The following is a 19475-nucleotide window of genomic DNA, read 5'->3' as shown; positions in this document are numbered from 1 at the left end:
ATATGCCCCAGGAAGCCTTTTAACTTGTCGGACTGTCTTCATGTTTAATCAAATAATAAATACGAAGCATCTGGTAAACATAACACGACCAGTAAATGGAAGCTGGTAAAAATAATAAAGAAAGAAAGAAGCTTTTATATAAGGACATATCAGTTTTTTAAAAAAACCAAAGGCTGCTAAGTACACATGAGGCAGACAGAGGCAGTAAAGGAACATTTTGCAGGGAACTGAAAATTAATTAAATGTGGGCACATGGTCTCATTTTGTTTAGAGTCAATATTCTAGGCAAACAAAAAGCACTAGCTCTGGTTTCAGTTGATTCACTCTTTAGAATTGTGTCTCAAAAAATTGATACTTTGGTTATCTCTCTCTGGTTTGTTATTACTGTCTGCGTGCATGGGTGTGCTCAGTCGTGCTCCACTCTTTGCAACCCCAGGGACGGTAACCGGCCGGCTCCTCTGTCCATGGGATTCTCCAGGCAAGAATACTGGCGTGGGTTGCCGTTTCCTCCTCCAGGAGATCCTCCCCCCACAGGGATCAATCCGGGGTCTCCTGCGTTGGCAGGCGGATTCTTTTACCACTGAGGCACCTGGACCCTCCCCAGTGCTGAAATCAAGGAAGATTTCCATACAACAATGGGATTGGAAGAGGGGAGCTGGACCGAACTCATTCAGCCAACAGAATGGAGGAGGTTCGGAGGCTTGAGTGAGTCAGGGAAGGGAGGGCAGACTGTCGGGCCGAGAAGTCTCAGCCGAGTGAGGGAACAGCCCCCCGACTCGAGGGTTCCAGCCCGAGGAAGCTTCCTCGCTCCGGTCGCGAGCTCACCTCCTCTTGTTCCGAGTTCCCAGCTGTCGGCAGTACGGGTCCTGACCATCGGCCTTGGCGCTGGGCCCATCAGCTGACTGCTGCCTTGTTTTTACAGCCGGAAGATCCGCTACGGCTGATTCTTCCAATTATTTTCCTTTTTCCTGGCACCTCGTGAAAAATTCCTCGGTCTAAATGTTCCCTTGTTCCATCCTACATATTTTTAATCATTTAAAAACTGTCGGAAGATGTATTTATACTATTATTGTGCATTTTGGAGACGGCGCAGAGTAAACTCTCATGACGAAAGTGAAGCGGCGAAACACAATCTCAGTTCGGGCGGACCGGATGCGGAAGGGCGGTGCTTGGGGAAGGCGTGAACTAACTGCGCATCGCAGAACGCATGCGCGGCAGTTGGAATGGCCGGCCAGGATTGGCGATCCGCGGGATAGGCGGAACGCGCTGGATTTGGTTTTGGGCGGGAATTGAAGTTGCCGCGGCGGCTGCCTGCTAGAGCCTGAGAGCTGCAGGTTTCCAGCCTCGGAGGGGACCATGGTGCGGCCTGCGAGGTGAGTAGCTCATGGCATCCCGCGAGGGAAGGGAGGAAGGTCAGGAAGACGCTGTAGGCTGCGTTACCTGCACGGGATGAAAAGAAGGGCCCGAGGATCAGGTGGCGATAGTGGGACGGACAGGGAAGCACTCCAGCCTCCAGCGAGAGCTCCCGCTCCTCGGAAGGGTCCTGTCAACCTAGCCGTTTCCTTCTCTGGGCGTCCTTGACATTTCCTGGCGTTTATTTTACCCACCCCGTTCAACTAAGACCCGATTACCCTTTGCATTGCTATGGTTTTTCCAGTAGTCATGTATGAATTTGAGAGTTGGGCTGTGAAGAAAGCTGAGCGCCAAAGAATTGATGCTTTTGAACTGTGGTGTTGGAGAAGACTCTTGAGAGTCCCTTGGACTGCAAGGAGATCCAACCAGTCCATTCTGAAGGAGATCAGCCCTGGGATTTCTTTGGAAGGAATGATGCTAAAGCTGAAACTCCAGTCCTTTGGCCACCTCATGCGAAGAGTTGACTCATTGGAAAAGACTCTGATGTTGGGAGGGATTAGGGGCAGGAGGAGAAGGGGACGACAGAGAATGAGATGGCTGGATGGCGTCACTGAGTCCATGGAAGTGAGTCTGAGTGAACTCTGGGAGTTGGTGATGGACAGGGAGGCCTGGCGTGCTGCGGTTTATGGGGTCACAAAGAGTCGGACACGACTGAGCGACTGAACTGAACTGAACTGCTACTTAGGTGTTAATTCACTTGTTCGTCACTATATTTGAGATAGAAAGTTTAGGTCTCTTCATTTTATCAGTTTAAACCTCTGGGCCTGAAAGTCAGTTTGCCTGAGTCATATGGCTAGTAAGTTACTAGGTAACAAGCAAATCTAAGCCAGCTGGCGCCATATCCTCTGTGTTTTCCACCAAGTGCTGTTGGAAATTCTTCCTCTACTTTACCTCAGTCGAGCACCATGGGAGACCTAGGGTCAGCCATTCATTTAATAGAGTTTCGAATATACTTACTTCTGCCCTGGAAGTGTGTATTTACTAGGTATATATACATATATTTAAGATGCTGGAGGTTGCATTCTAAGGGGCTGAAAATAAACATGGGAGTGTGAGAGAGTGAGAGGAAGGAAAGCCTTACTTTAATTTTAATTAAAAACTTTTTATTGAAGTGTAGTTCTCTATTATCTTGTGTCTCTGGTGTACAGCAAACTGATTCAGTTTTATATGTATATATACACATACACGTGTATTCTTTTCCATTATGGTTTATTACAAGATATTGAATATAGTTCCCTGTGTTATATAAACTTTTTATCTATTTTGTATATAATAGTTTGTATGTGCTAATCCCAAACTCCTAATTTATCCCTCCTACCCCTTTTCCCTTTTGGTAACCCTGTTTGTTTTCCATGTCTCTGAGGCTGTTTCTCAGACTCACCATGTTTTAAATGCCTATTGCATAGTGAGCCATGGAGAAGGAAATGGCAACCCACTCCAATATTCTTGCCTGGAGAATCCTGTGGAGGGCGGAGCCTGGTGGGCTGCTGTCCATAGGGTCGCACAGAGTTGGACATGATTGAAGCGACTTAGCATGCATGCATGCATTGGAGAAGGAAATGGCAACCCACTCCAGCATTCTTGCCTGGAGAATCCCAGGGACAGAGGAGCCTGGTGGGCTGCCGTCTATGGGGTCGCCCAGAATTGGACACGACTGAAGCGCCTTAGCAGCAGCAGCACAGTGAGCATGAATTAATATTGGAAGAGATAAAAGAAAATGGCTTTCAGTATCAAGAAGTTTATAATTTAATACATCAGAATTCACATATAAAACAAATACATACAATAGGAAATTCTAAATGCCCAATGGTAATTAAACAGTGTATAAACTTTGTGTTAATTATATTGATTATTCCTACTTTGTTCTCTGAATTAACTTTTTTCCTTATCAAGTATAACAATCTTCTATCTTTGCTGTAAAATGCAAATCATGTTTTTAATTTACATGTGCTTAAGGGAATCCAAACATTTTTATTTATTCAAGAGTATTAATGGCCTTAGAGAATGGAGGTGAGAAGTTGACATTTCTATAAATAAAATTTCTGTCTTGGTCACAGGCATAAGAAGCCAGTCAATTACTCCCAGTTTGAGGACTCTGATAGTGATGGTAAGTAGAGCATCTATTTCTTCATTAAAGGTTTGATAATTTATATCCTTAGTTTATAGGATATATTATGTATGGGGGCATGTGTGTGTGTGTGTGTATGGCTAAAATATGGTTGTACCAATTGCATATGAGGAAGGTCTGGAGAAATAATTTTTTTAGCATTTAGAATAATTATGCTGATCACTACACTGACAAGAATTAATATTGGCATAAATCATAACCACACAGGGCCAGGAGAAATAATTTTTCAGGTCTAAACTACTCTAGATCCAGGTTCCCCCTGTCTTTCAGAGATGCAGATGTGTTACAGAATATATTGTAAAATCCCCATTAATGATAGAGTAAAGCAAGCCCCTGAAGGAATCTCAGCCTTAAGCTTTATCCTACTGTGTTACATATGTACTTGTCTTTGTTATTAAGAGAACTTTGGTCTAAAACTTTGAGAAACATGGTGTTAGGTTACATTGTACTTCAAAGTAAGTTTTTTGTTTCTTTCTTAGACCTCTGGAGTTTTCTGGGAGTCAAATGTTTAGTAATCCCTTGATTTGAAGGAATCTGTTTTTGCTTGGAGCCCAGTCTTAATGTGCGTCTAAGACTTGGGACCGAAGAGTATAGAACATGACTTGGTAGCTTTTTACTCTTGTCATCAGTCTGTCGCAAAATAGGTATAAACTGCTGGCTGTATTCTGGAAACTGTGGTGTGGAGGTGGGGGACAAGTCACAGATTATTGTATTTCTATGTGGAGAAGCATAAAACACTTGTTAATAATGGGAAAGTCCATGATTCAGACTGTGTGTACCTCGAAGGTATACATACGTGTCATGTGTGCGTTTGAAAGTTAGAGCAGCAGTTTTATGTTGAGTGTCAACAGAAGAATCACCTCAGTTCTGAGGATGGTAAGACGAAAAACCCATGAAGACAGAATGGCCTGGAAAACAGCATCCCTTTGCCAAAAATCAAGTTACTGTGGTGGGATCGTAGGAGGGCTCTTAAGGTGATGATACCACTGTAAAGACCGCTACTGTAAAGTCCTAAGTAGGAGCTACTTTCTCTTCCTCCAGGTTCCGATGCTTCTTACTTTACTTAGCTTGGTTGTTGTTTTAGGAAAGGTAATGGGGATGAGATGGCTGGATGGCATCGCCAACTCGATGGACATGAGTTTGAGCAAGCTCTGGAAGTTGGTGATGCACAGGGAAGCCTGGTGTGCTGCAGTCCATGGGGTTGCAGAGTCAGACACGACTGAGCGACTGAACTGTACTGAATGGGGCTTTGAAAGAAAGTATTTGGCTGTGTTATGAAATTTCCATAAAAATAATTTTCTTCCACTTGTCAATATGATAAAATTATACATGGAATTTTATTGATTTTTCTAATGGTTTTGGAGGTTTTTAATTAATCGTTTTTTTCTTTGCCACTTATATACGCTAGCTTAGTGGCCCTTATAGTTTTTCAGGGAGTTAGTTTGTGACAGATGGATGTTTTTTTTTTTTTTAAGTCACTAAAACAAAGTTGAAAAGCTCGAGTGAGAATAAAGACAGTATACCAACTGTCTTTTTTAGATTATGGAAAGCAAACAGTGCTTATCTTTAAAACTTGAACACACATAGTAATGATTCTCAACTACCAAGAAAGTAAGTTTACCTTATTTCTTCCTTGCTGCTGCTGCTGCTAAGTTGCTTCAGTCATGTCCAACTCTGTACGACCCCATGGACTGCAGCCTACCAGGCTCCTCCATGCAATTTCATATATTCTGTTATTTTTAATTCACGCATAAATAGATGATTTTGTTCCTGCAACCGCACCGTTAAATAAGAAATCCAGAACAACACAAAAGGAGTTGAAACTAGAAAAACCAGAACCTAAGCTGAAGAATCTCCAGGAAAAAGACATCTCACTACAAGAGAAAACCCCTAAAAAAAGGTGAGAGGTAAGACATGCAGTGAATATATGACGTTAAATGTGTTAATCTAAAAGAGATAAATTCAAACTCTTGGTCTAAATTAGAACTTGAGCAGAATCATAGGTCTTATTTAATTCATGTAGGAGAACAGGAATGTACCACTAATCCCCTCTGGCTTTCTGAACTGCTTTAAGTTCATGAATGCATAAGGAAATAAGCATTTAAGTCATAATCTCCAAGTTTACAAGGTTTATCTTGCCCTTACAAGGAGACCTGGCACCTGGCTCTGAAGTCCTCAGGTCTTACAAGACTACCTTGTTTAAAGTTATGTCTGTAAGGATTATAAAATTCAAAGGCAGATTTCTCAATGAGATGATGGATGTTCCCTAAACTTGTCATCATTTCATGATGTATATGAGCCACATCATTGTGTCACACACCTGAAACTTACACAGTGCTGGATGTCCATTGTAGATAGCTCAGGAAAACCAGAAGGAAAAAAAAAGTGAAACCGTGTATTTCTCTACAGATAAAAAATATTTTCACTTTATCTTACTGAGTTTTGTCCAGCAGTGAGAAGGACCCGTAGTTTCAAACTAACCCTGGAGTTCCACTAGTTAGTACTTGGAGGCAGTGGGGGAGATGGAGGGGAGGAGTCTGAGAGGCCCCAGACTTGCAGTGTGGGGAGGAGGTGGCCGAGGAGGGATTCTGACAAGTGGAACATGGCATGTGTGATGCTTCACTGCTCCAGTAGCGTGAGGAAACTTCCTTAACAGAGAAACTTACCCCCACATCATTCTCTTCACTTTTGACTCTTTGTTTTTGAGCTTCTTGTACTATCTTTAAAATATAGTTTAAAAAACGACCAATGGATGGGAAAAAAGATTTGCAAATCATGTGATCCATTAGGGACTTGCATCTAGAATATTTAGAGAACTCTTACAACTCAACACTAAAAAGGATCATGACCCAATTTAGAAATGGGCCAAGGACTTGAATAGACATTTCTTTAAGGAATATATACAAATGGCCAATAAGTACATGAAAAGATGCTCACCATCCATAGCCATCAGGGAAATACAAATGAAAACCCCAGTGAGATCATATGCACACCCACAGGAATGGCTGGAAGCAGAAAGACAGATGGTAGCAGATGTTAAGGAAGATGTGCAGAAATGGAAACCCTCATGCATTGCTGCAGGGAATATAAAATGGTGCACCCTCATTGGAAGACAGAGTAGCAGTGCCCCAAAATGTAGGGTTTATTATATGACCCAGCTAGGTATATGCCCGAGAGAAATAAAACTCTGCCCACACACAAACCTGTACACGGGTATTAACAGGAGCATTAATCATAATAGCCAGAAATAAAATGTAAGTAATCCAAATGCCTGTTGATTAGTGATTGGATAAATAAAATGCAGTATACCCACACAGTGGAACCTTATTCAGCAATGAAAATAAATGAAGTCCTGGTACCTGCCACAGCATGGATGAACCTTGAGGACATCATGGTGAGCCAAAGAAGCCAAGCACAAAAGGCCACATGTTACGTGATTCCATTAATATTAACACGGAAGGCTCGAAACAGACAAGTGCATGGAAACAGCACGGAGATTAGTGCTTGCCAGATGTTGGGGCGGGAGAATGGGGGCTGACTGCTAGTGGGTAAGGGGTTTCTTTCTGGGATGATGAAAATGATCTGAAATTAATAGTGGTGGTAGCTTCACCGCTCTCTGAATATACTAAAAACTGCTGAATTGTAGGCTTCGAAGGCTGCATTTGACACTGCATGACTTATATCTCAATAAAACTTGTTATTTTTAAAAAGTACTAAATCCTTCAAGGTGCATCTCAACATCTCCTCCTTTACGTAACCTTTTCTGTCTGTCTTTTTGCATTCCCTTCTTAAACACCGGAGCACTCTTGACCACCTTGAACAGGAGCCATGATAATCTGTTTACATGGGATAATTATTCCAGGACTTTCTTTCCTACCTCCTCATTAACCGCAGACTCTGAGGGCACGTCTAGTATCCTGTCTAGTGTAGTGCCTCACGCAGAGTAAGTACTTACTGAAATACTTGTCAGAATCCAGATTACATGGCAGAGCAGATGTAAAAAAAATATATATATATATATATAGATATAGAGAGAGAGAGAGAGTAATTTCAATTTAACGTAGGAGCTGTAATAGCTGCCTAAGGAGGTGTGGGTGAGGTCACAGAAGTGATGTTTGAGCCACGTCTGCTCTCACTTGGGCGGGTGCTTCCCACCTGGACAGAGCTGGTGGTGAGGAAGAGATGTCACAGTGACGTGGACACCGTCACCCACTGCCCGTGTCTGTTCTGTTCTGCTGGGTCCAACATGACACTTACATTTCAGGAGGTGGAACGTTAAAGTCCATTATGATAATGATCATTGTTTAAGAACATCTTCCTGAGGTTGGAAACTCTCAGCTAACCTCTCTCAAGGTTTGCTATTTAGTTGAGACTGATAGTTTAAAAGCTCATTATTATTTGTGTGTGTTTTAGGATGGCTTTGGACGATAAACTCTACAAGAGAGACCTAGAGGTCGCACTGGCTTTGTCAGTGAAGGAGGTTCCAGCTGTCACCATTGATGTGGAGCAGTCTCAAGGCAAGCCTAACTTTATCTTCTGTAATTATCTTTGAAACCTTCTTGAAAGTGAAAGTGAAGTCGCTCAGTCGTGTCTGACCAGGCTCCTCCGTCCATGGGATTCTCCAGGCAAGAGTACTGGAGTGGGTTGCCATTTCCTTCTCCAGGGGATCCTCCCAACCCAGGGATGGAACCCGGGTCTCCCACATTGGAGGCAGACGCTTTAACCTCTGAGCACCAGGGAAGCCCCGAAACCTTCTTACCCCTTTTGTAATCATTTCTTTGGATGAGCTTGTACAGGGGGAAGGCTGTACTTTTAATACTTTGGACTGTAAAAGGAGCAGTCTGCAGAGGGTACTGTTGGATTAGTTGTTTATTCCATCATAAAACTCGTCCACACACAAATATCTCTGCCTAACACTCAGGGTCCACTTGAGGACATGGACCTTGATCCATGTGACCCTGGATCCAAAGTTCATCTTTGTACACAGTGAAAATGTAATTTCTTGGTCAAATAAATTGACCTTTGCATCCTAACGGCCCACTTCCTTTCCTCCAAATTGCAATTAGTTAAGCATCATCTAATGCTGGTAATCTTTATTATTCAGAAAGATAAAAGTACTAATTTGTTGAGCAAACTCAGTAGACTTGATAGGTTTATGACTGCTGACTTTTTCTGTGGACTTTTCTTTGATTTTTCTGGTAACTAGGAAGCAGATGGCAATATTGATATCCTGGAGAGGCAGAAATCATTATTCTTGGAAAAGACATTCATATTGCTAAAATGCTTTCTGAATTAAACTACTTTGGCCTAACTTCTTTTTTGTTGGAGGTTATTTTAAGTACATTCCCTTATTTAAGGGTAAAGATGTTTAAGTCAAAGCGCCTGCTGTTTGACAACAAGTGAGAGAGTGTTGATTAGAGGGGCCTTTATCAAAGAAACTTAAGAGAATTGTCTTACACCTAAAATTGGGAAAATGAAAATCTCTTTCCTATAAAAGATTGTGACGTGTGTAACAGGATTTCCTTCTCCGAGAGTCATGTATTCCATAGCATTGGGAGCAATACTCTAGATCATTTTAAAGTTACAATAATGATTGAAGAGTTTGTACGTTAGTAAAAGCACGGCTCTGCCTACACAGGGATAATAGTTAACATTTATGAACTGTTTCCTTTGTGTGGGCACCACAATAAGCTATTTCCACATTCAGCCAACATCTCATTCCCCACAGGAGCCTCGTTTAATCCCCACCCTCTTTCTGTGTCCACATTATGGATGAGGAAATTAAATCTTGTAAAGGATAAGCAGCCTCCCCTTGGTACGTAGCTGATTTAAGAGCCTGAATTTGAACTTAGGTCCCGTTAAAGTTTGTGTGATTTCCGAGCCAAAAGTCCTAATCTTAGGCTAGCTTCGCCAAGTCAAATCAGTGCGCTGCTTTGAGTTTGCTTCACGTGTCTGTGTCTCAGTGCTATCAGATCTTAGCACTTCTCTTGGTTCTAGTCATTGGTTGGTTAGGGTGCATCTGCGTGTTCCTTCTTGCTGATATCCAGGCTTTGACAAACATGGCAAGAAGGAAACAGGAGCAACGAGTAAGTCTCCTCATGTCTCCAACTGCAGTGTAGCCGGTGATTATTTAGGTAAGTTTTTTATACTAATATTTACTTTTCCATCACCATTTTTCTAACTCTTACTTAAATTCTTGAACTAAAACTAGAACCAAGGTCTTCACATTTGTGAAGGTTCTCTTCACCTCTTCTCCTTCGTCTCTTTCTGTGTTCAGTCTTTCACTGCAGACCTGGTTCCTTCCCTGGGTAGGGTCACGGCTTCCCCTGACTTCTAGTTGACAGGAGTTGAACCCTGAAGAAAGGGGCTGCATCTTCCCAGCTCAGCTTGAACACTCTTGGGGAAAGACTGTCAATTTGGGTCTTAGACTTAGGCTTAACCCAGACTGCTGCAAGGAGACTGATGTATTGTATTGACCAGACTGGGCTCTGTGGTCTGTTACTAGAAGCACAGGAAAGATGAAGCTGGGCAGATTTTTTAATAAAAGCAGGTGTGATGGAAGTCTACTTTGCAGTTCGTCAGATGTTGTTTAGTCACTCAGATGTGTCCGACTCTTTGCAACCCCATGGACTGCAACCCGCCAGACTCCTCTGTTCGTTCGATTCTCCAGGCTAGAATACCGGAGTGGGTAGCCATTCCCTTTTCCAGGGGATCTTCCTGACCCAGGGATCAAACCCAGGTCTCCTGCATTGGCACGTGGGTTCTTTACCACTGAGCCACGTGGAAAGCCCCTCTTTAGATGTTACTGGGCACAAAAACTGTCTTTTTTTTTTTAATGTCCTGAAGATCTGGATAAGATCACTGAGGAGGATGAGTCTCAGGACACTCCACCGAGAAGGAAGGCTGCATCCCAAGCCGTGGTCCAGCAGAGGAAGATTCTCTTGGAAAACGGTTATGACGACGGAGCCAACGACTCTGAGCCAGACTTTGCAACTGGTAGGTTATGTCCTCACTCAAGCTCCACCCTATGGAGAGTCAGTCAGAAGTTCCCGGAGACTCCTGCTGTACGCAGAACACTGCTGAGCGTTGACTGTGCAAATTTGAGGAACACAGGACAGTTAAATGCAGCTGTGTCTTTGGTGGAAAAGCTTTATCCGGAGGTGAACTTTAAGCTGTGCCTTGAAAAATGAGTAGCATTTAAGGGTGAAATAGCACTTCTGACTGATGGAAAGGCATAGATCACAGAACAGGGAAGTACATACACAAGAGCTCAGTGACACTAGAGATTTCTCGAGGAAGTAAAAATGGAACCGCCTTACGATCCAGCAGTTCCATTCCTAGGTATTTCTCTGAAGAAAATAGGAACAGTGACGAGAAAAGCTACATGCCTGCTGTGTTCACTGCAGCATTATTTATAATAGCCACGACACGGAAGCAACCTAAGGGCCTGTCAGTAGATGAAGGGATAAAGAAGATGTGGTACATATATATGTTTGATGTATGTATATTGGGGTTGTTCGTCCACATTTATCCAGCAGATATTTGGGTTTCTATTTTGGGTGCTGTATTCTTGACATGAGAGCTTACCTTTTAGGGCGGGGACATGGACAGAAAACCAAGATCTGAGGTGTCAAGTGTTGATGGTTTTATGTACTTAAGAATTCATAGATTCCGAGAAGCATCTCTTGTTTTCTTGCTTCACTTGCAGTCCAAAAAGACTGTCTCTTTTCCAGTTCTTTGAGAGCTGGTTTTGTTTTTCTCTGCTGCATTGTTGCAATTCCCCCCAAACTCCCTGGGTGGCTATGCTTCCTATCAAACGCTGTGTGGTCCAGCCCCAAGAACTCCCGGCCTCTCGGGGCAGCTCGTTGGGGGGAGGTGGTTACCACCGTCCAGCCTGTGCTGTAGCTGCACAGCCTAAGCTTCAGGCACAGTCTCCCTCCTCCCAGCCTTCTGACTCCTCCTGAGTCCCCCACCCCAAGAGTGCGCAAGTCCACACTGTCTTGTGGGTCTGGAACCCCCTTCGGATCCCCATCCAAGCCTGCTTTACCTACCATGGAAGGACACCTGTGTTCCCTGTCTTGCTTGGTGTACTTCAAGGAGCAGTATAGCCAGTTTATTTTCTTCTGCTCTAAGCTGAGAATGGCTCCCTCTCCTATCCCCTCAGAGCTGATGGTTTATTATACTTGAATGTGCTGCTGGAATCATCTCAGACAGCCTGCATTATCTGGAGCAGGGTCCCTTCGTTAAATGACATTTCAGAATTTCCCACTGCATCGGCTCACCCTAGATGAGAGAAAGTGCCTTTTGTGACCTTCGTTAGGGAAAGAAAAGTGAAAAGGAGAGAATCAAGGCTTCTCCTAAGGACATATAAAGCTCTCCGAAATCCATAACCCAGTGTCTGGGTTTTCAGATTCCCGAGGAGGAGATGCTAATGCTTGGGATTCCGGATGTTCCGTCGCTGCCCCTCCAGTTTATGTACATAGAGTCCTAGCCTGTCCTACAGTCTGTCCCCTCAAGCCAAAAGAGAATACGTGAAATACCATAGCTGTTGAGTTTACAGGAAGCTGTGCCTCCTGGACTCTGTGTTCTGAAATTCTAGAGAGGCTTCTCTACCACCTGCCCTTCCCAAATCCAGATCCTCTTGGGACTCCAGAAATAATTACTTGATTTTGCCAGGTGCTATTTATATTAATAGCAGCCTTCATGTAATCTGCTGGCCTTATATAGTAAATTCTGTATAACCCGGTAACTGTTATGTGAATACATGGGTTGATCATCTGTTTTTAAAACTGTGTTAGTGTGGGAAGAATGACAGATAAGGACATCACAGTTTGAGATCATAATGACATAGTTGATTTAGGCAGAGGCCATCAGCGAGAGGCTGATGAGCACCTTTACGATGGGGATTCAAGCCAGGCATCCGCTGACCCCACCGGGAGCCGGGCGGCCACATGTTCTGTGCTCTCAGACTCGAGTGACACCATAGGCAGAGCAGAGCATCACCTAGGAAGCGTGTTCATTACCTGCATTAACTCAGTCTGCACAAGAGCCCCGTGGTGGAGGCAGTAGGGTCCTCCCCATCTTATACATGGGAAACTGAGGCACAGTGATGTCAGGGGCCTGTCTGAGGTCAAGGACACGTAAGTGAGGGGCCCGGATGCACACCCAGGCACTGTGCCTTGTTCGGCCCCTGGAGATGGCACGACACAGTGGGGACAGGGATGTGTGTGTGGAAGGTGACGCTGGAGCCCCGGAAGCCCTGCGTCTTCCAGCAGAGGTGAGCAGAGGTGTGATCTGTTTCAGGTGAAGACTCTGAGGATGACTCTGATTTTAGTGGGAGTGAAGATGATGAAAGCTTCACTGTGAGAAGAAGTAAAGTTAAAGAAACCAAACGGAAAGAAATGAAGGCGAAACCTCCAGCTGAAAAGAAAGAGAAGCCTAAACCCAAGCCTGGTGCTAGGGGTAAGCCAGTCCCTCACACGACACTTTACGCCGGAGACGGGTCTGCTTTCCTTAAAGTGCTCCCCACCTCTGCCCTTAGTCCCCCTAACCTGTGGGGTGTTCCTTTCTTGTCACAACCCGGAGAGGATGGCAGGCTGGGCTGGGGTGGCAGAAGGCCGAGGGGGCCCTGAGCAGCTCCTGTCCCCTGCATTTCATAGCCACAAAACTGAGGCTCTCAGAGGTCAAACCACATGTTGGATTCTCACGGCTAAGCGATGGCTGGAGCTAGCCCCCAGCTTTGTCCATGCAGAGCCTGGATCTGTCCATTAGACACATTTTCTCCAAGCAATTGAACGGGGAGGTGGCGTATCTCATTTGCTGCTCTCGTGTCACATGACCGGTCTTGGAGGGGAGAACCCTTCTGTCTGTGTTTAGGGCCCTTTGGTTTCTTCAGAACATATTCAGTTAGAAGAAACCAGTTTTACAAGACAACTTCTGAAACTAGTGACAACCTGAATGTGGAATAGTTTCTTGTGTGCAAGAAGTTGGGATGTTTGTGAGTTCATAATACATTAATAGATTATTGTAAAATATAACTTCCTTAAACCTGATTTGTTTTTCTTACTGATAGAGTTTTTATATCTTAGTTGTTTAATATATTTATAGTATTTGAAACTATCGTTCAGACCCCATTGCTAAGGATGGTCTTAGTCTCACCTCCCCTTGAACAGATCAGTGCTGAGTACTGGTGCCGAGTACTACTGAGAAATGAGAACTAAGTACTGATAGAGTCCCGTAATTTTTCCCTTGGTAGAGAAAATTTTAAGAGCTATGGCATCCAATACAGTAGCCACCAGCCAAAGTAGTTCCGTCACATTTAAGATCATTAAAATTAGGTACAGTTTGAAAGTCAGTTTCTTGGCTTTGCTGCCACATTTCAAGCGCCCGCCTGACTGTGGCTTGTGGCTCCTGATGTGTTGGACAGCACGAAATACAGGACAATCCCCATCATGGCAGAGAAGCCTGAGGGGCAGTGCTGACCTCGGGAGTGTGGATGGTACTGGGAAGAGGAGTGCATGGTGAAGGTGTTCACATCAGGCACTCAAGATGCTGCTGAGGCGTCCTGAAGCAAGCGTTATCTGAAAGAGACAGTGTCTCCTACTTCTTCTCCCTCCATTTCTCCCTCCACCAAAAACAAACCCAAACCCACTCCCATTCTGTGTTCCTTCTCAGATGGTGTGTCCATGGGGAGAGTTTGCGAGCCCTGATTATTCCTGTGTCTCCAGCACCCTCCTTGCTAATGACTGAAAGCCCTCCACTCTGTTTTCCCCACTCTGTCCCGCTTCGTTCATTCCCGATTCATTCCGGATCCCCTCTCACCCGGGCCACCACGGAGCCGCTTAGGTGCTCTGCTTTTACACCGCCCTTGGTGAGATGCTTCTAAGCGTGCCAATCCATACGGCTTGTAGGTTCCCCCAGGCCCACCTCTAGGTTCTGTCCTCTCTCCACACTGCAGTGTAATTATCTCTTTACTTTTCTGCCATTTCTGCTAGAGTCTAGTGAGGGGACCATAAATTCCCTCGGAATAGGATACTCTGAGACCCTGGAGCCTGATACATTGAATATCTCATGACGCATTGTGATGGGACACTGTTGTGTGAGTTACAAGTGTGGACTCTGGACTCAGACGTGGTTTCCACTTCTGGCTCAGACGCTTACTAGCTCTCAGACTACAGGCTGATTGTCAAATCTGTCTGTTTCCTTACCTGACAGTGGGGAGAGTCATTTCTGTATTGGAGCTGCCCTCAGGGTTAAAGGTAGTGTTAAAGGATACACTTACCATACTTCCTAGCATAGAAGTGCTCAGAAAGAATGGCTGTTCCTAGGCCCTCTATAAATGTTGATTAATGAAAGTTTTCTGGATTTATGATTCTGCTTTAATTTTTATAAGCTGATGGAACTGTATAATCTTCACACATGCATGCTAGACTTCAGTCTTGCACTGTGACCCCTGTTTTATGTATATTTTCAAACAAGTGACTTCAGTAGACTGCAGTCCAGCTGCCGTCAAGTCAGAATCTCGGTCCTCACCAAGAAAGGAGGCCAGTAGGACGCCTTCACAGATATGCAGTCCTGCAGCAGAAAGCAAGAGACCTAAGTGGGTCCCACCAGGTATGTATAGGGTGTTTATTTACTGCTCAAGGGCAGGGACTTCGAAAATTGCCACAGGTAGGTATTTTTTTCTTGTAAATGTTACGAATGAGTGCTTCCTCATATTACTACTTGAGGATAATAATATGTAATTATTACATATTATTACTTCCTCAAAGCTAAAGGTTTTTAATTGCTGCATTTATTCATCACTTGTTATTCCCTTATATTTGAGCATCCAAGTTGTTTATTATTTCTTCATGGTGATAAATAAGGTTGCAATTAGCACAGACACCCTTACTTTAGAAATCTGGGCACATCCCTGGCTATTTCCTGGGATAAATTCCTAGTAGTAGAATTACAGTGAAAGAGTACCAGCATTTCAGATTCCTGACATATGAATGAATGTTTGTTGACAGATCTCTTTGGTCAAGACATGCTGACCCCTCCAGTGGGACAGAAACCTTGGGAATTCCAGCATTTAGCAGACTCGACCTTCAGTGGTTACATGCTTGGCTTCTCTTTGTTTTCTTTTGCTCCATAGCCCAGTCTCATGATCCTTCATGCTTCTTGACATTCCTAAAACCTAGTCCAGGTTCTGCCCGTGTCACACCCAGACTGGTGGTGACTTCCTGCCAGTCCCTCTGCACTCCCCCTCGTCCCGCCCAGGAGTCCTCTGCAGTGGAACAGATGCTTTCTTTGTTCCATCAGCACCCTGGGTGTGCACTTCTGTCCAGCTTCCTCCCCCTGGGATGGTTTTCTTCACATGTCTGCTCTCCTTTACCGAGTCAGTCCAAGTCTCCTGGGGTTTCCTATCCTTCTTCTCCATGATGTCCTTTGGCTGGTCCACAGTGATCACTCCCCTAAGGATGACCGACTAGTCACAGATGGATGCAGGCCTGAGACTCCGTGGTTGCTTCATTTCTCTGTGGCCTCATTTCATCATCTGAAGTGGCAGGCACTGTATAATCTTTAAAGTCTTCTGGTTTCAAAATTATAAGATTTTAGGGAGGACTTAAAAAGTTTTTGGAGAAGGAAAGGAGAAAGGTTATTTACTGAAATAATGATGCTGTTTCAGTTCAAGGGTATCTCTTAGTCTATTTCTTCTGAGAATAATTAGTGATTCCTCAACAGAAGAAATTTTAAAGAATTGATATAATGAGTTACAGAAGTTTGAAGGCAGCATAAGCCAAAAGATAAGAAATAATGGAGTGATGGCTAAAGAGTCATCGTCATAAAACACAGAGTGCTTGCAGACTCATCATGTGGAAGGTGGGGCAGGTCAGGTGCTGGCGGCAAGGGACCGGGGCCAGGGAGCGGGCTTGAGTGAGCGGGCGTCGTGCCCTCTGTAAGGAGGCCACGCTGCTCTGCTCCCCTTGCTGTTCACACGCAGGGCAATGGGCCATGCATTTCCATGTCTTGAGCTTTTCAAGAGAAGCCAGAAACCCACATTTTAGTGAGAAATCTCCTAGTTCATAAAAGTGAACTTAAAAGTCGACCAATCAATATATATGAGAGCAGGATTTGACTCTCAGGTGGCCAGCTGGTCTCCTGTCACAAACTTGAGAAGACCAGCGAGGCTCCAGTGGGAAAATGAGCCAAGGACATAAACGTACTGCTGCCCCCAAGAAGTACCACCAGAAACAAATATGAAAAGAGCGGCAGTCCCAGTGGCAATTAAGGAAGCATTAAACAATAAAATACAATTTTATACCTCTCAAGCTAGAAAATAATAAAACTCAACCAGGGCATCTGGGTTGTGGGGTAGCAGGTGTAATTATTATAAATTTGTAATCCTTTTATAGGACAGCTTAACAGGAACCATAAAAATAAACCTGTCTTTTCTTTTCAGACCTACTTTTGGGAATTTACTCTTACAAAGAATTCAAAAGAAGAAAAAGTAATAAGTGGTCAGTTTTTTTTATAACCATTTATAGAAAAGTGGTAAAAAACTAGAAACAACCCAAAAGTTTGTTGTAGGAATTTTGTCAATATATGATGCATACATGCAATTAAGAACGATAAATCAGATGGCTAGAATCATGGAAATGTTTATAAAACCTTTGTATGAAAAAATTATACACAGTTGTACTTGTTATGGTTATACTCCATATCAACTGCAAACGTATATGTGGATAAATTCTGAAATTTAGTACTCGATGGAAATAATCGCTCCATTAGTGTGGTAGCCTAAATGAAATGTGTAAATAAAGAAAAATGGTACTTGTCAAAGTTATTTACTGTTTGAAAAATAGACTCTTTAAGGAGTATTTGTAAAAGTTACAGAATTTTTAAAAATGTGTTAGATTTGCTGCTACTTTAGAAATTCTAATTACCTTTTTTTAAATGCCTTCACAATCAGTGTTGTTTGCTCCCAACTTTCCTATTTAGCTTTCACATTTAAAGCTGCAGTGTCATTGCACTGGCCTCTGGGGATGTTTGCTATCCGACATACTTTCTGCTCTGTAGTACTTCCCACTCTTTTGCTCTAACTTGGTAGAACCTACATAGCAGGAGAAGGAAATGGCGATCCGCTCCAGTACTCTTGCCTGGAAAATCCCGTGGGAGGAGCCTGGTGGGCTACAGTCCATGGGGTCGTAAAGAGTCCGACACGGCTGAGCAACTTTGCTTGCTTACTTCTGCTGGCCTCTCCTGTTTCATAGACTGATCTTTGTGAAGAGATGTCTGACATGCTCAGCATCAGGTGATGTGCTTTCTTGCAGCCATGTCTGGAAGCAGCAGCCGCAGCCCCCTGGCAGGAGTGGCCATGAAGTCTCCGAGTCAGAGCCTCCGCCTCGGCCTGTCCCGCTTAGCACGGGTTAAACCTCTGCATCCAAATGCCACCAGTAGCTGCGTGTAGCCACAGGAAGATGTTTGATTAAGAAGCTCTCACTCGTATAAGCGGGTTTAGATTTGAGGAGGGAAATGTAATATAAAGGAATCCTTTAACGTCATATAAATTACCTCTACCTGTTTTGTGACTGTTCTCTGCAAAGCTGCCCAAGACTTCAGCAAGAGTTCTATGTGGATTCTCTTGGAATGTCCTTTCCTTCTGAAGAGCATATTCTCCTCCCTCAGTGTATGTAAGCAGTCACTGTGATCACCTTGCTGTCAGCATGACACGGAAGAGGTCCACGTTACACGCTGCTCGTTGCCAGTAACAGGATGCTGCTTCCTGCCTTTGTCAAGTTGATGGACCCTGAACTTCGTGTGCAGAGTTTATCTCGCAAGAGGAAGATTCCCGCTTCTCCCAGGGACGTTTCTGCACTGACAACCTCACTGTCAGTTTTATTGCCATGATGTTTCATATTTTAGCCAAATGTTTTTATAATGAGAATTCAGAATTATTTTCCACATTGAAACAGTTGATGTACTATAGTGTATGTCTCCTACCTAGAAGTATTAATAGATGGTTATAGCAAATAAAATTTCATGACATTTCATGAAGCCTTCATTGTCAAAACCTTTGATATGCACTTTCCCTTGATACCATTGCATCCGTCTGTCTCTAACTGTCTGCATTTCATGATAAAATAAGTGCTCTGCAGAAAAAAAAAAGTTATCCGTTTTGTTGTAAATAGAAAGAGGAAGAGCTGTTTCTTAAAGTCATCACTGTACGTGAAGCCCATGTTTAACAGGTGGCTGTCAAGTTGTCATCCCTGTTGTATTAGCATAGCTCTTCAGGAAGCTTAGATACGAGTTCGCTGTGAATAAAAGTAGTAATAGATGTTTTCTATTTACAGTGAAAATTTCAACCAGCTCCTGATCACTTTTTAATAAAAATTCTCTGAATTTTAACCATTAAAAATGTATATAATACTTAATTCTTGGTTTATGAAATATGTTAATGTGAAAGTAAGTAATTCAGACTTATGATTAAAGTGAGCATTTGCCTACTGCTGCTTTGTATATTTTTTCTTGTCTGGTATATAGTTTATACTGTGGTGCATCCCCAACCCACTCCCCCCTCCCTGGCTGGAAGCATGCTTTCCAGGAACACGGGGTGGAGGGACTCTGCAGTTTAACAATGAACATTAAGAGCTATACTGTGCTAGTACTGATGTCATTGATTAATCACCTGGGCCAGCGTGATGAACCTGTTATCTCTGTGGTGTTAGCCCACCTATTGAAAATTACCTTAAAGTGTGCCCAAACTGGCTTTGCAGGAAACACTCATGGCCGTTCTGGTGTCAAACCCAGGGTACATTTTCTCACTGTCTCACAGCCCCTGCTCATCGGGCCCTGTTTGACATGCTTTATTTCCTGGGCCATAGGACACCACTCTGGTACTTTTCTCCCCGCCTACTCTTCACTGCTTTGCGGCTTGCTAACGTTCGGTGTT

At 43.7% G+C, this 19475-nt stretch overlaps 2 protein-coding genes across 7 annotated transcripts in view; one reads left to right on the top strand and one right to left on the bottom strand.

Moving 5' to 3' along the window:
• Positions 1-1133, bottom strand: part of FERRY3 (FERRY endosomal RAB5 effector complex subunit 3) — a 40263-nt gene extending 39130 nt beyond the window's left edge. For 2 of the 3 annotated variants that reach the window (XM_019961674.2, XM_070790274.1), the window contains exon 1: positions 826-1131. The gene's annotated coding sequence lies outside the window, so the exon portion shown is untranslated. Of the gene's footprint in view, positions 1-825 lie in introns of all 3 variants that reach the window. The other variant, XR_011566776.1, reaches the window with a different exon arrangement.
• Positions 1134-1192: 59 nt separating this feature from the next.
• On the top strand, positions 1193-19031 carry RAD51AP1 (RAD51 associated protein 1). 4 transcript variants are annotated; one of them, XM_070790277.1, is made up of 11 exons: positions 1193-1373; positions 3471-3520; positions 5300-5441; positions 7404-7484; positions 7955-8058; positions 9589-9675; positions 10388-10537; positions 12845-13003; positions 15020-15154; positions 16986-17043; positions 17857-19031. In XM_070790277.1, exons 1-11 carry the CDS (start codon positions 1357-1359, stop codon positions 17954-17956), a joined length of 1083 nt encoding a protein of 360 aa, XP_070646378.1. In that variant the 5' UTR covers positions 1193-1356; the 3' UTR covers positions 17957-19031. The 4 variants fall into 4 exon arrangements, with proteins under 4 accessions (XP_070646378.1, XP_070646380.1, XP_070646379.1 ...); XM_070790279.1 differs by lacking the exon at positions 7404-7484 and having other exon boundaries at positions 1194-1373; XM_070790278.1 differs by lacking the exon at positions 16986-17043 and having other exon boundaries at positions 1194-1373.
• The last annotated feature ends 444 nt before the right edge of the window (positions 19032-19475 follow it).

The sequence above is a fragment of the Bos indicus genome, chromosome 5 (genome assembly GCF_029378745.1).
Source record: "Bos indicus isolate NIAB-ARS_2022 breed Sahiwal x Tharparkar chromosome 5, NIAB-ARS_B.indTharparkar_mat_pri_1.0, whole genome shotgun sequence".
Lineage (NCBI taxonomy): Eukaryota > Metazoa > Chordata > Mammalia > Artiodactyla > Bovidae > Bos > Bos indicus.
The sequence above is the reverse complement of the archived record's forward strand: the minus strand, read 5'-3'. Positions and strand labels throughout refer to the sequence as shown.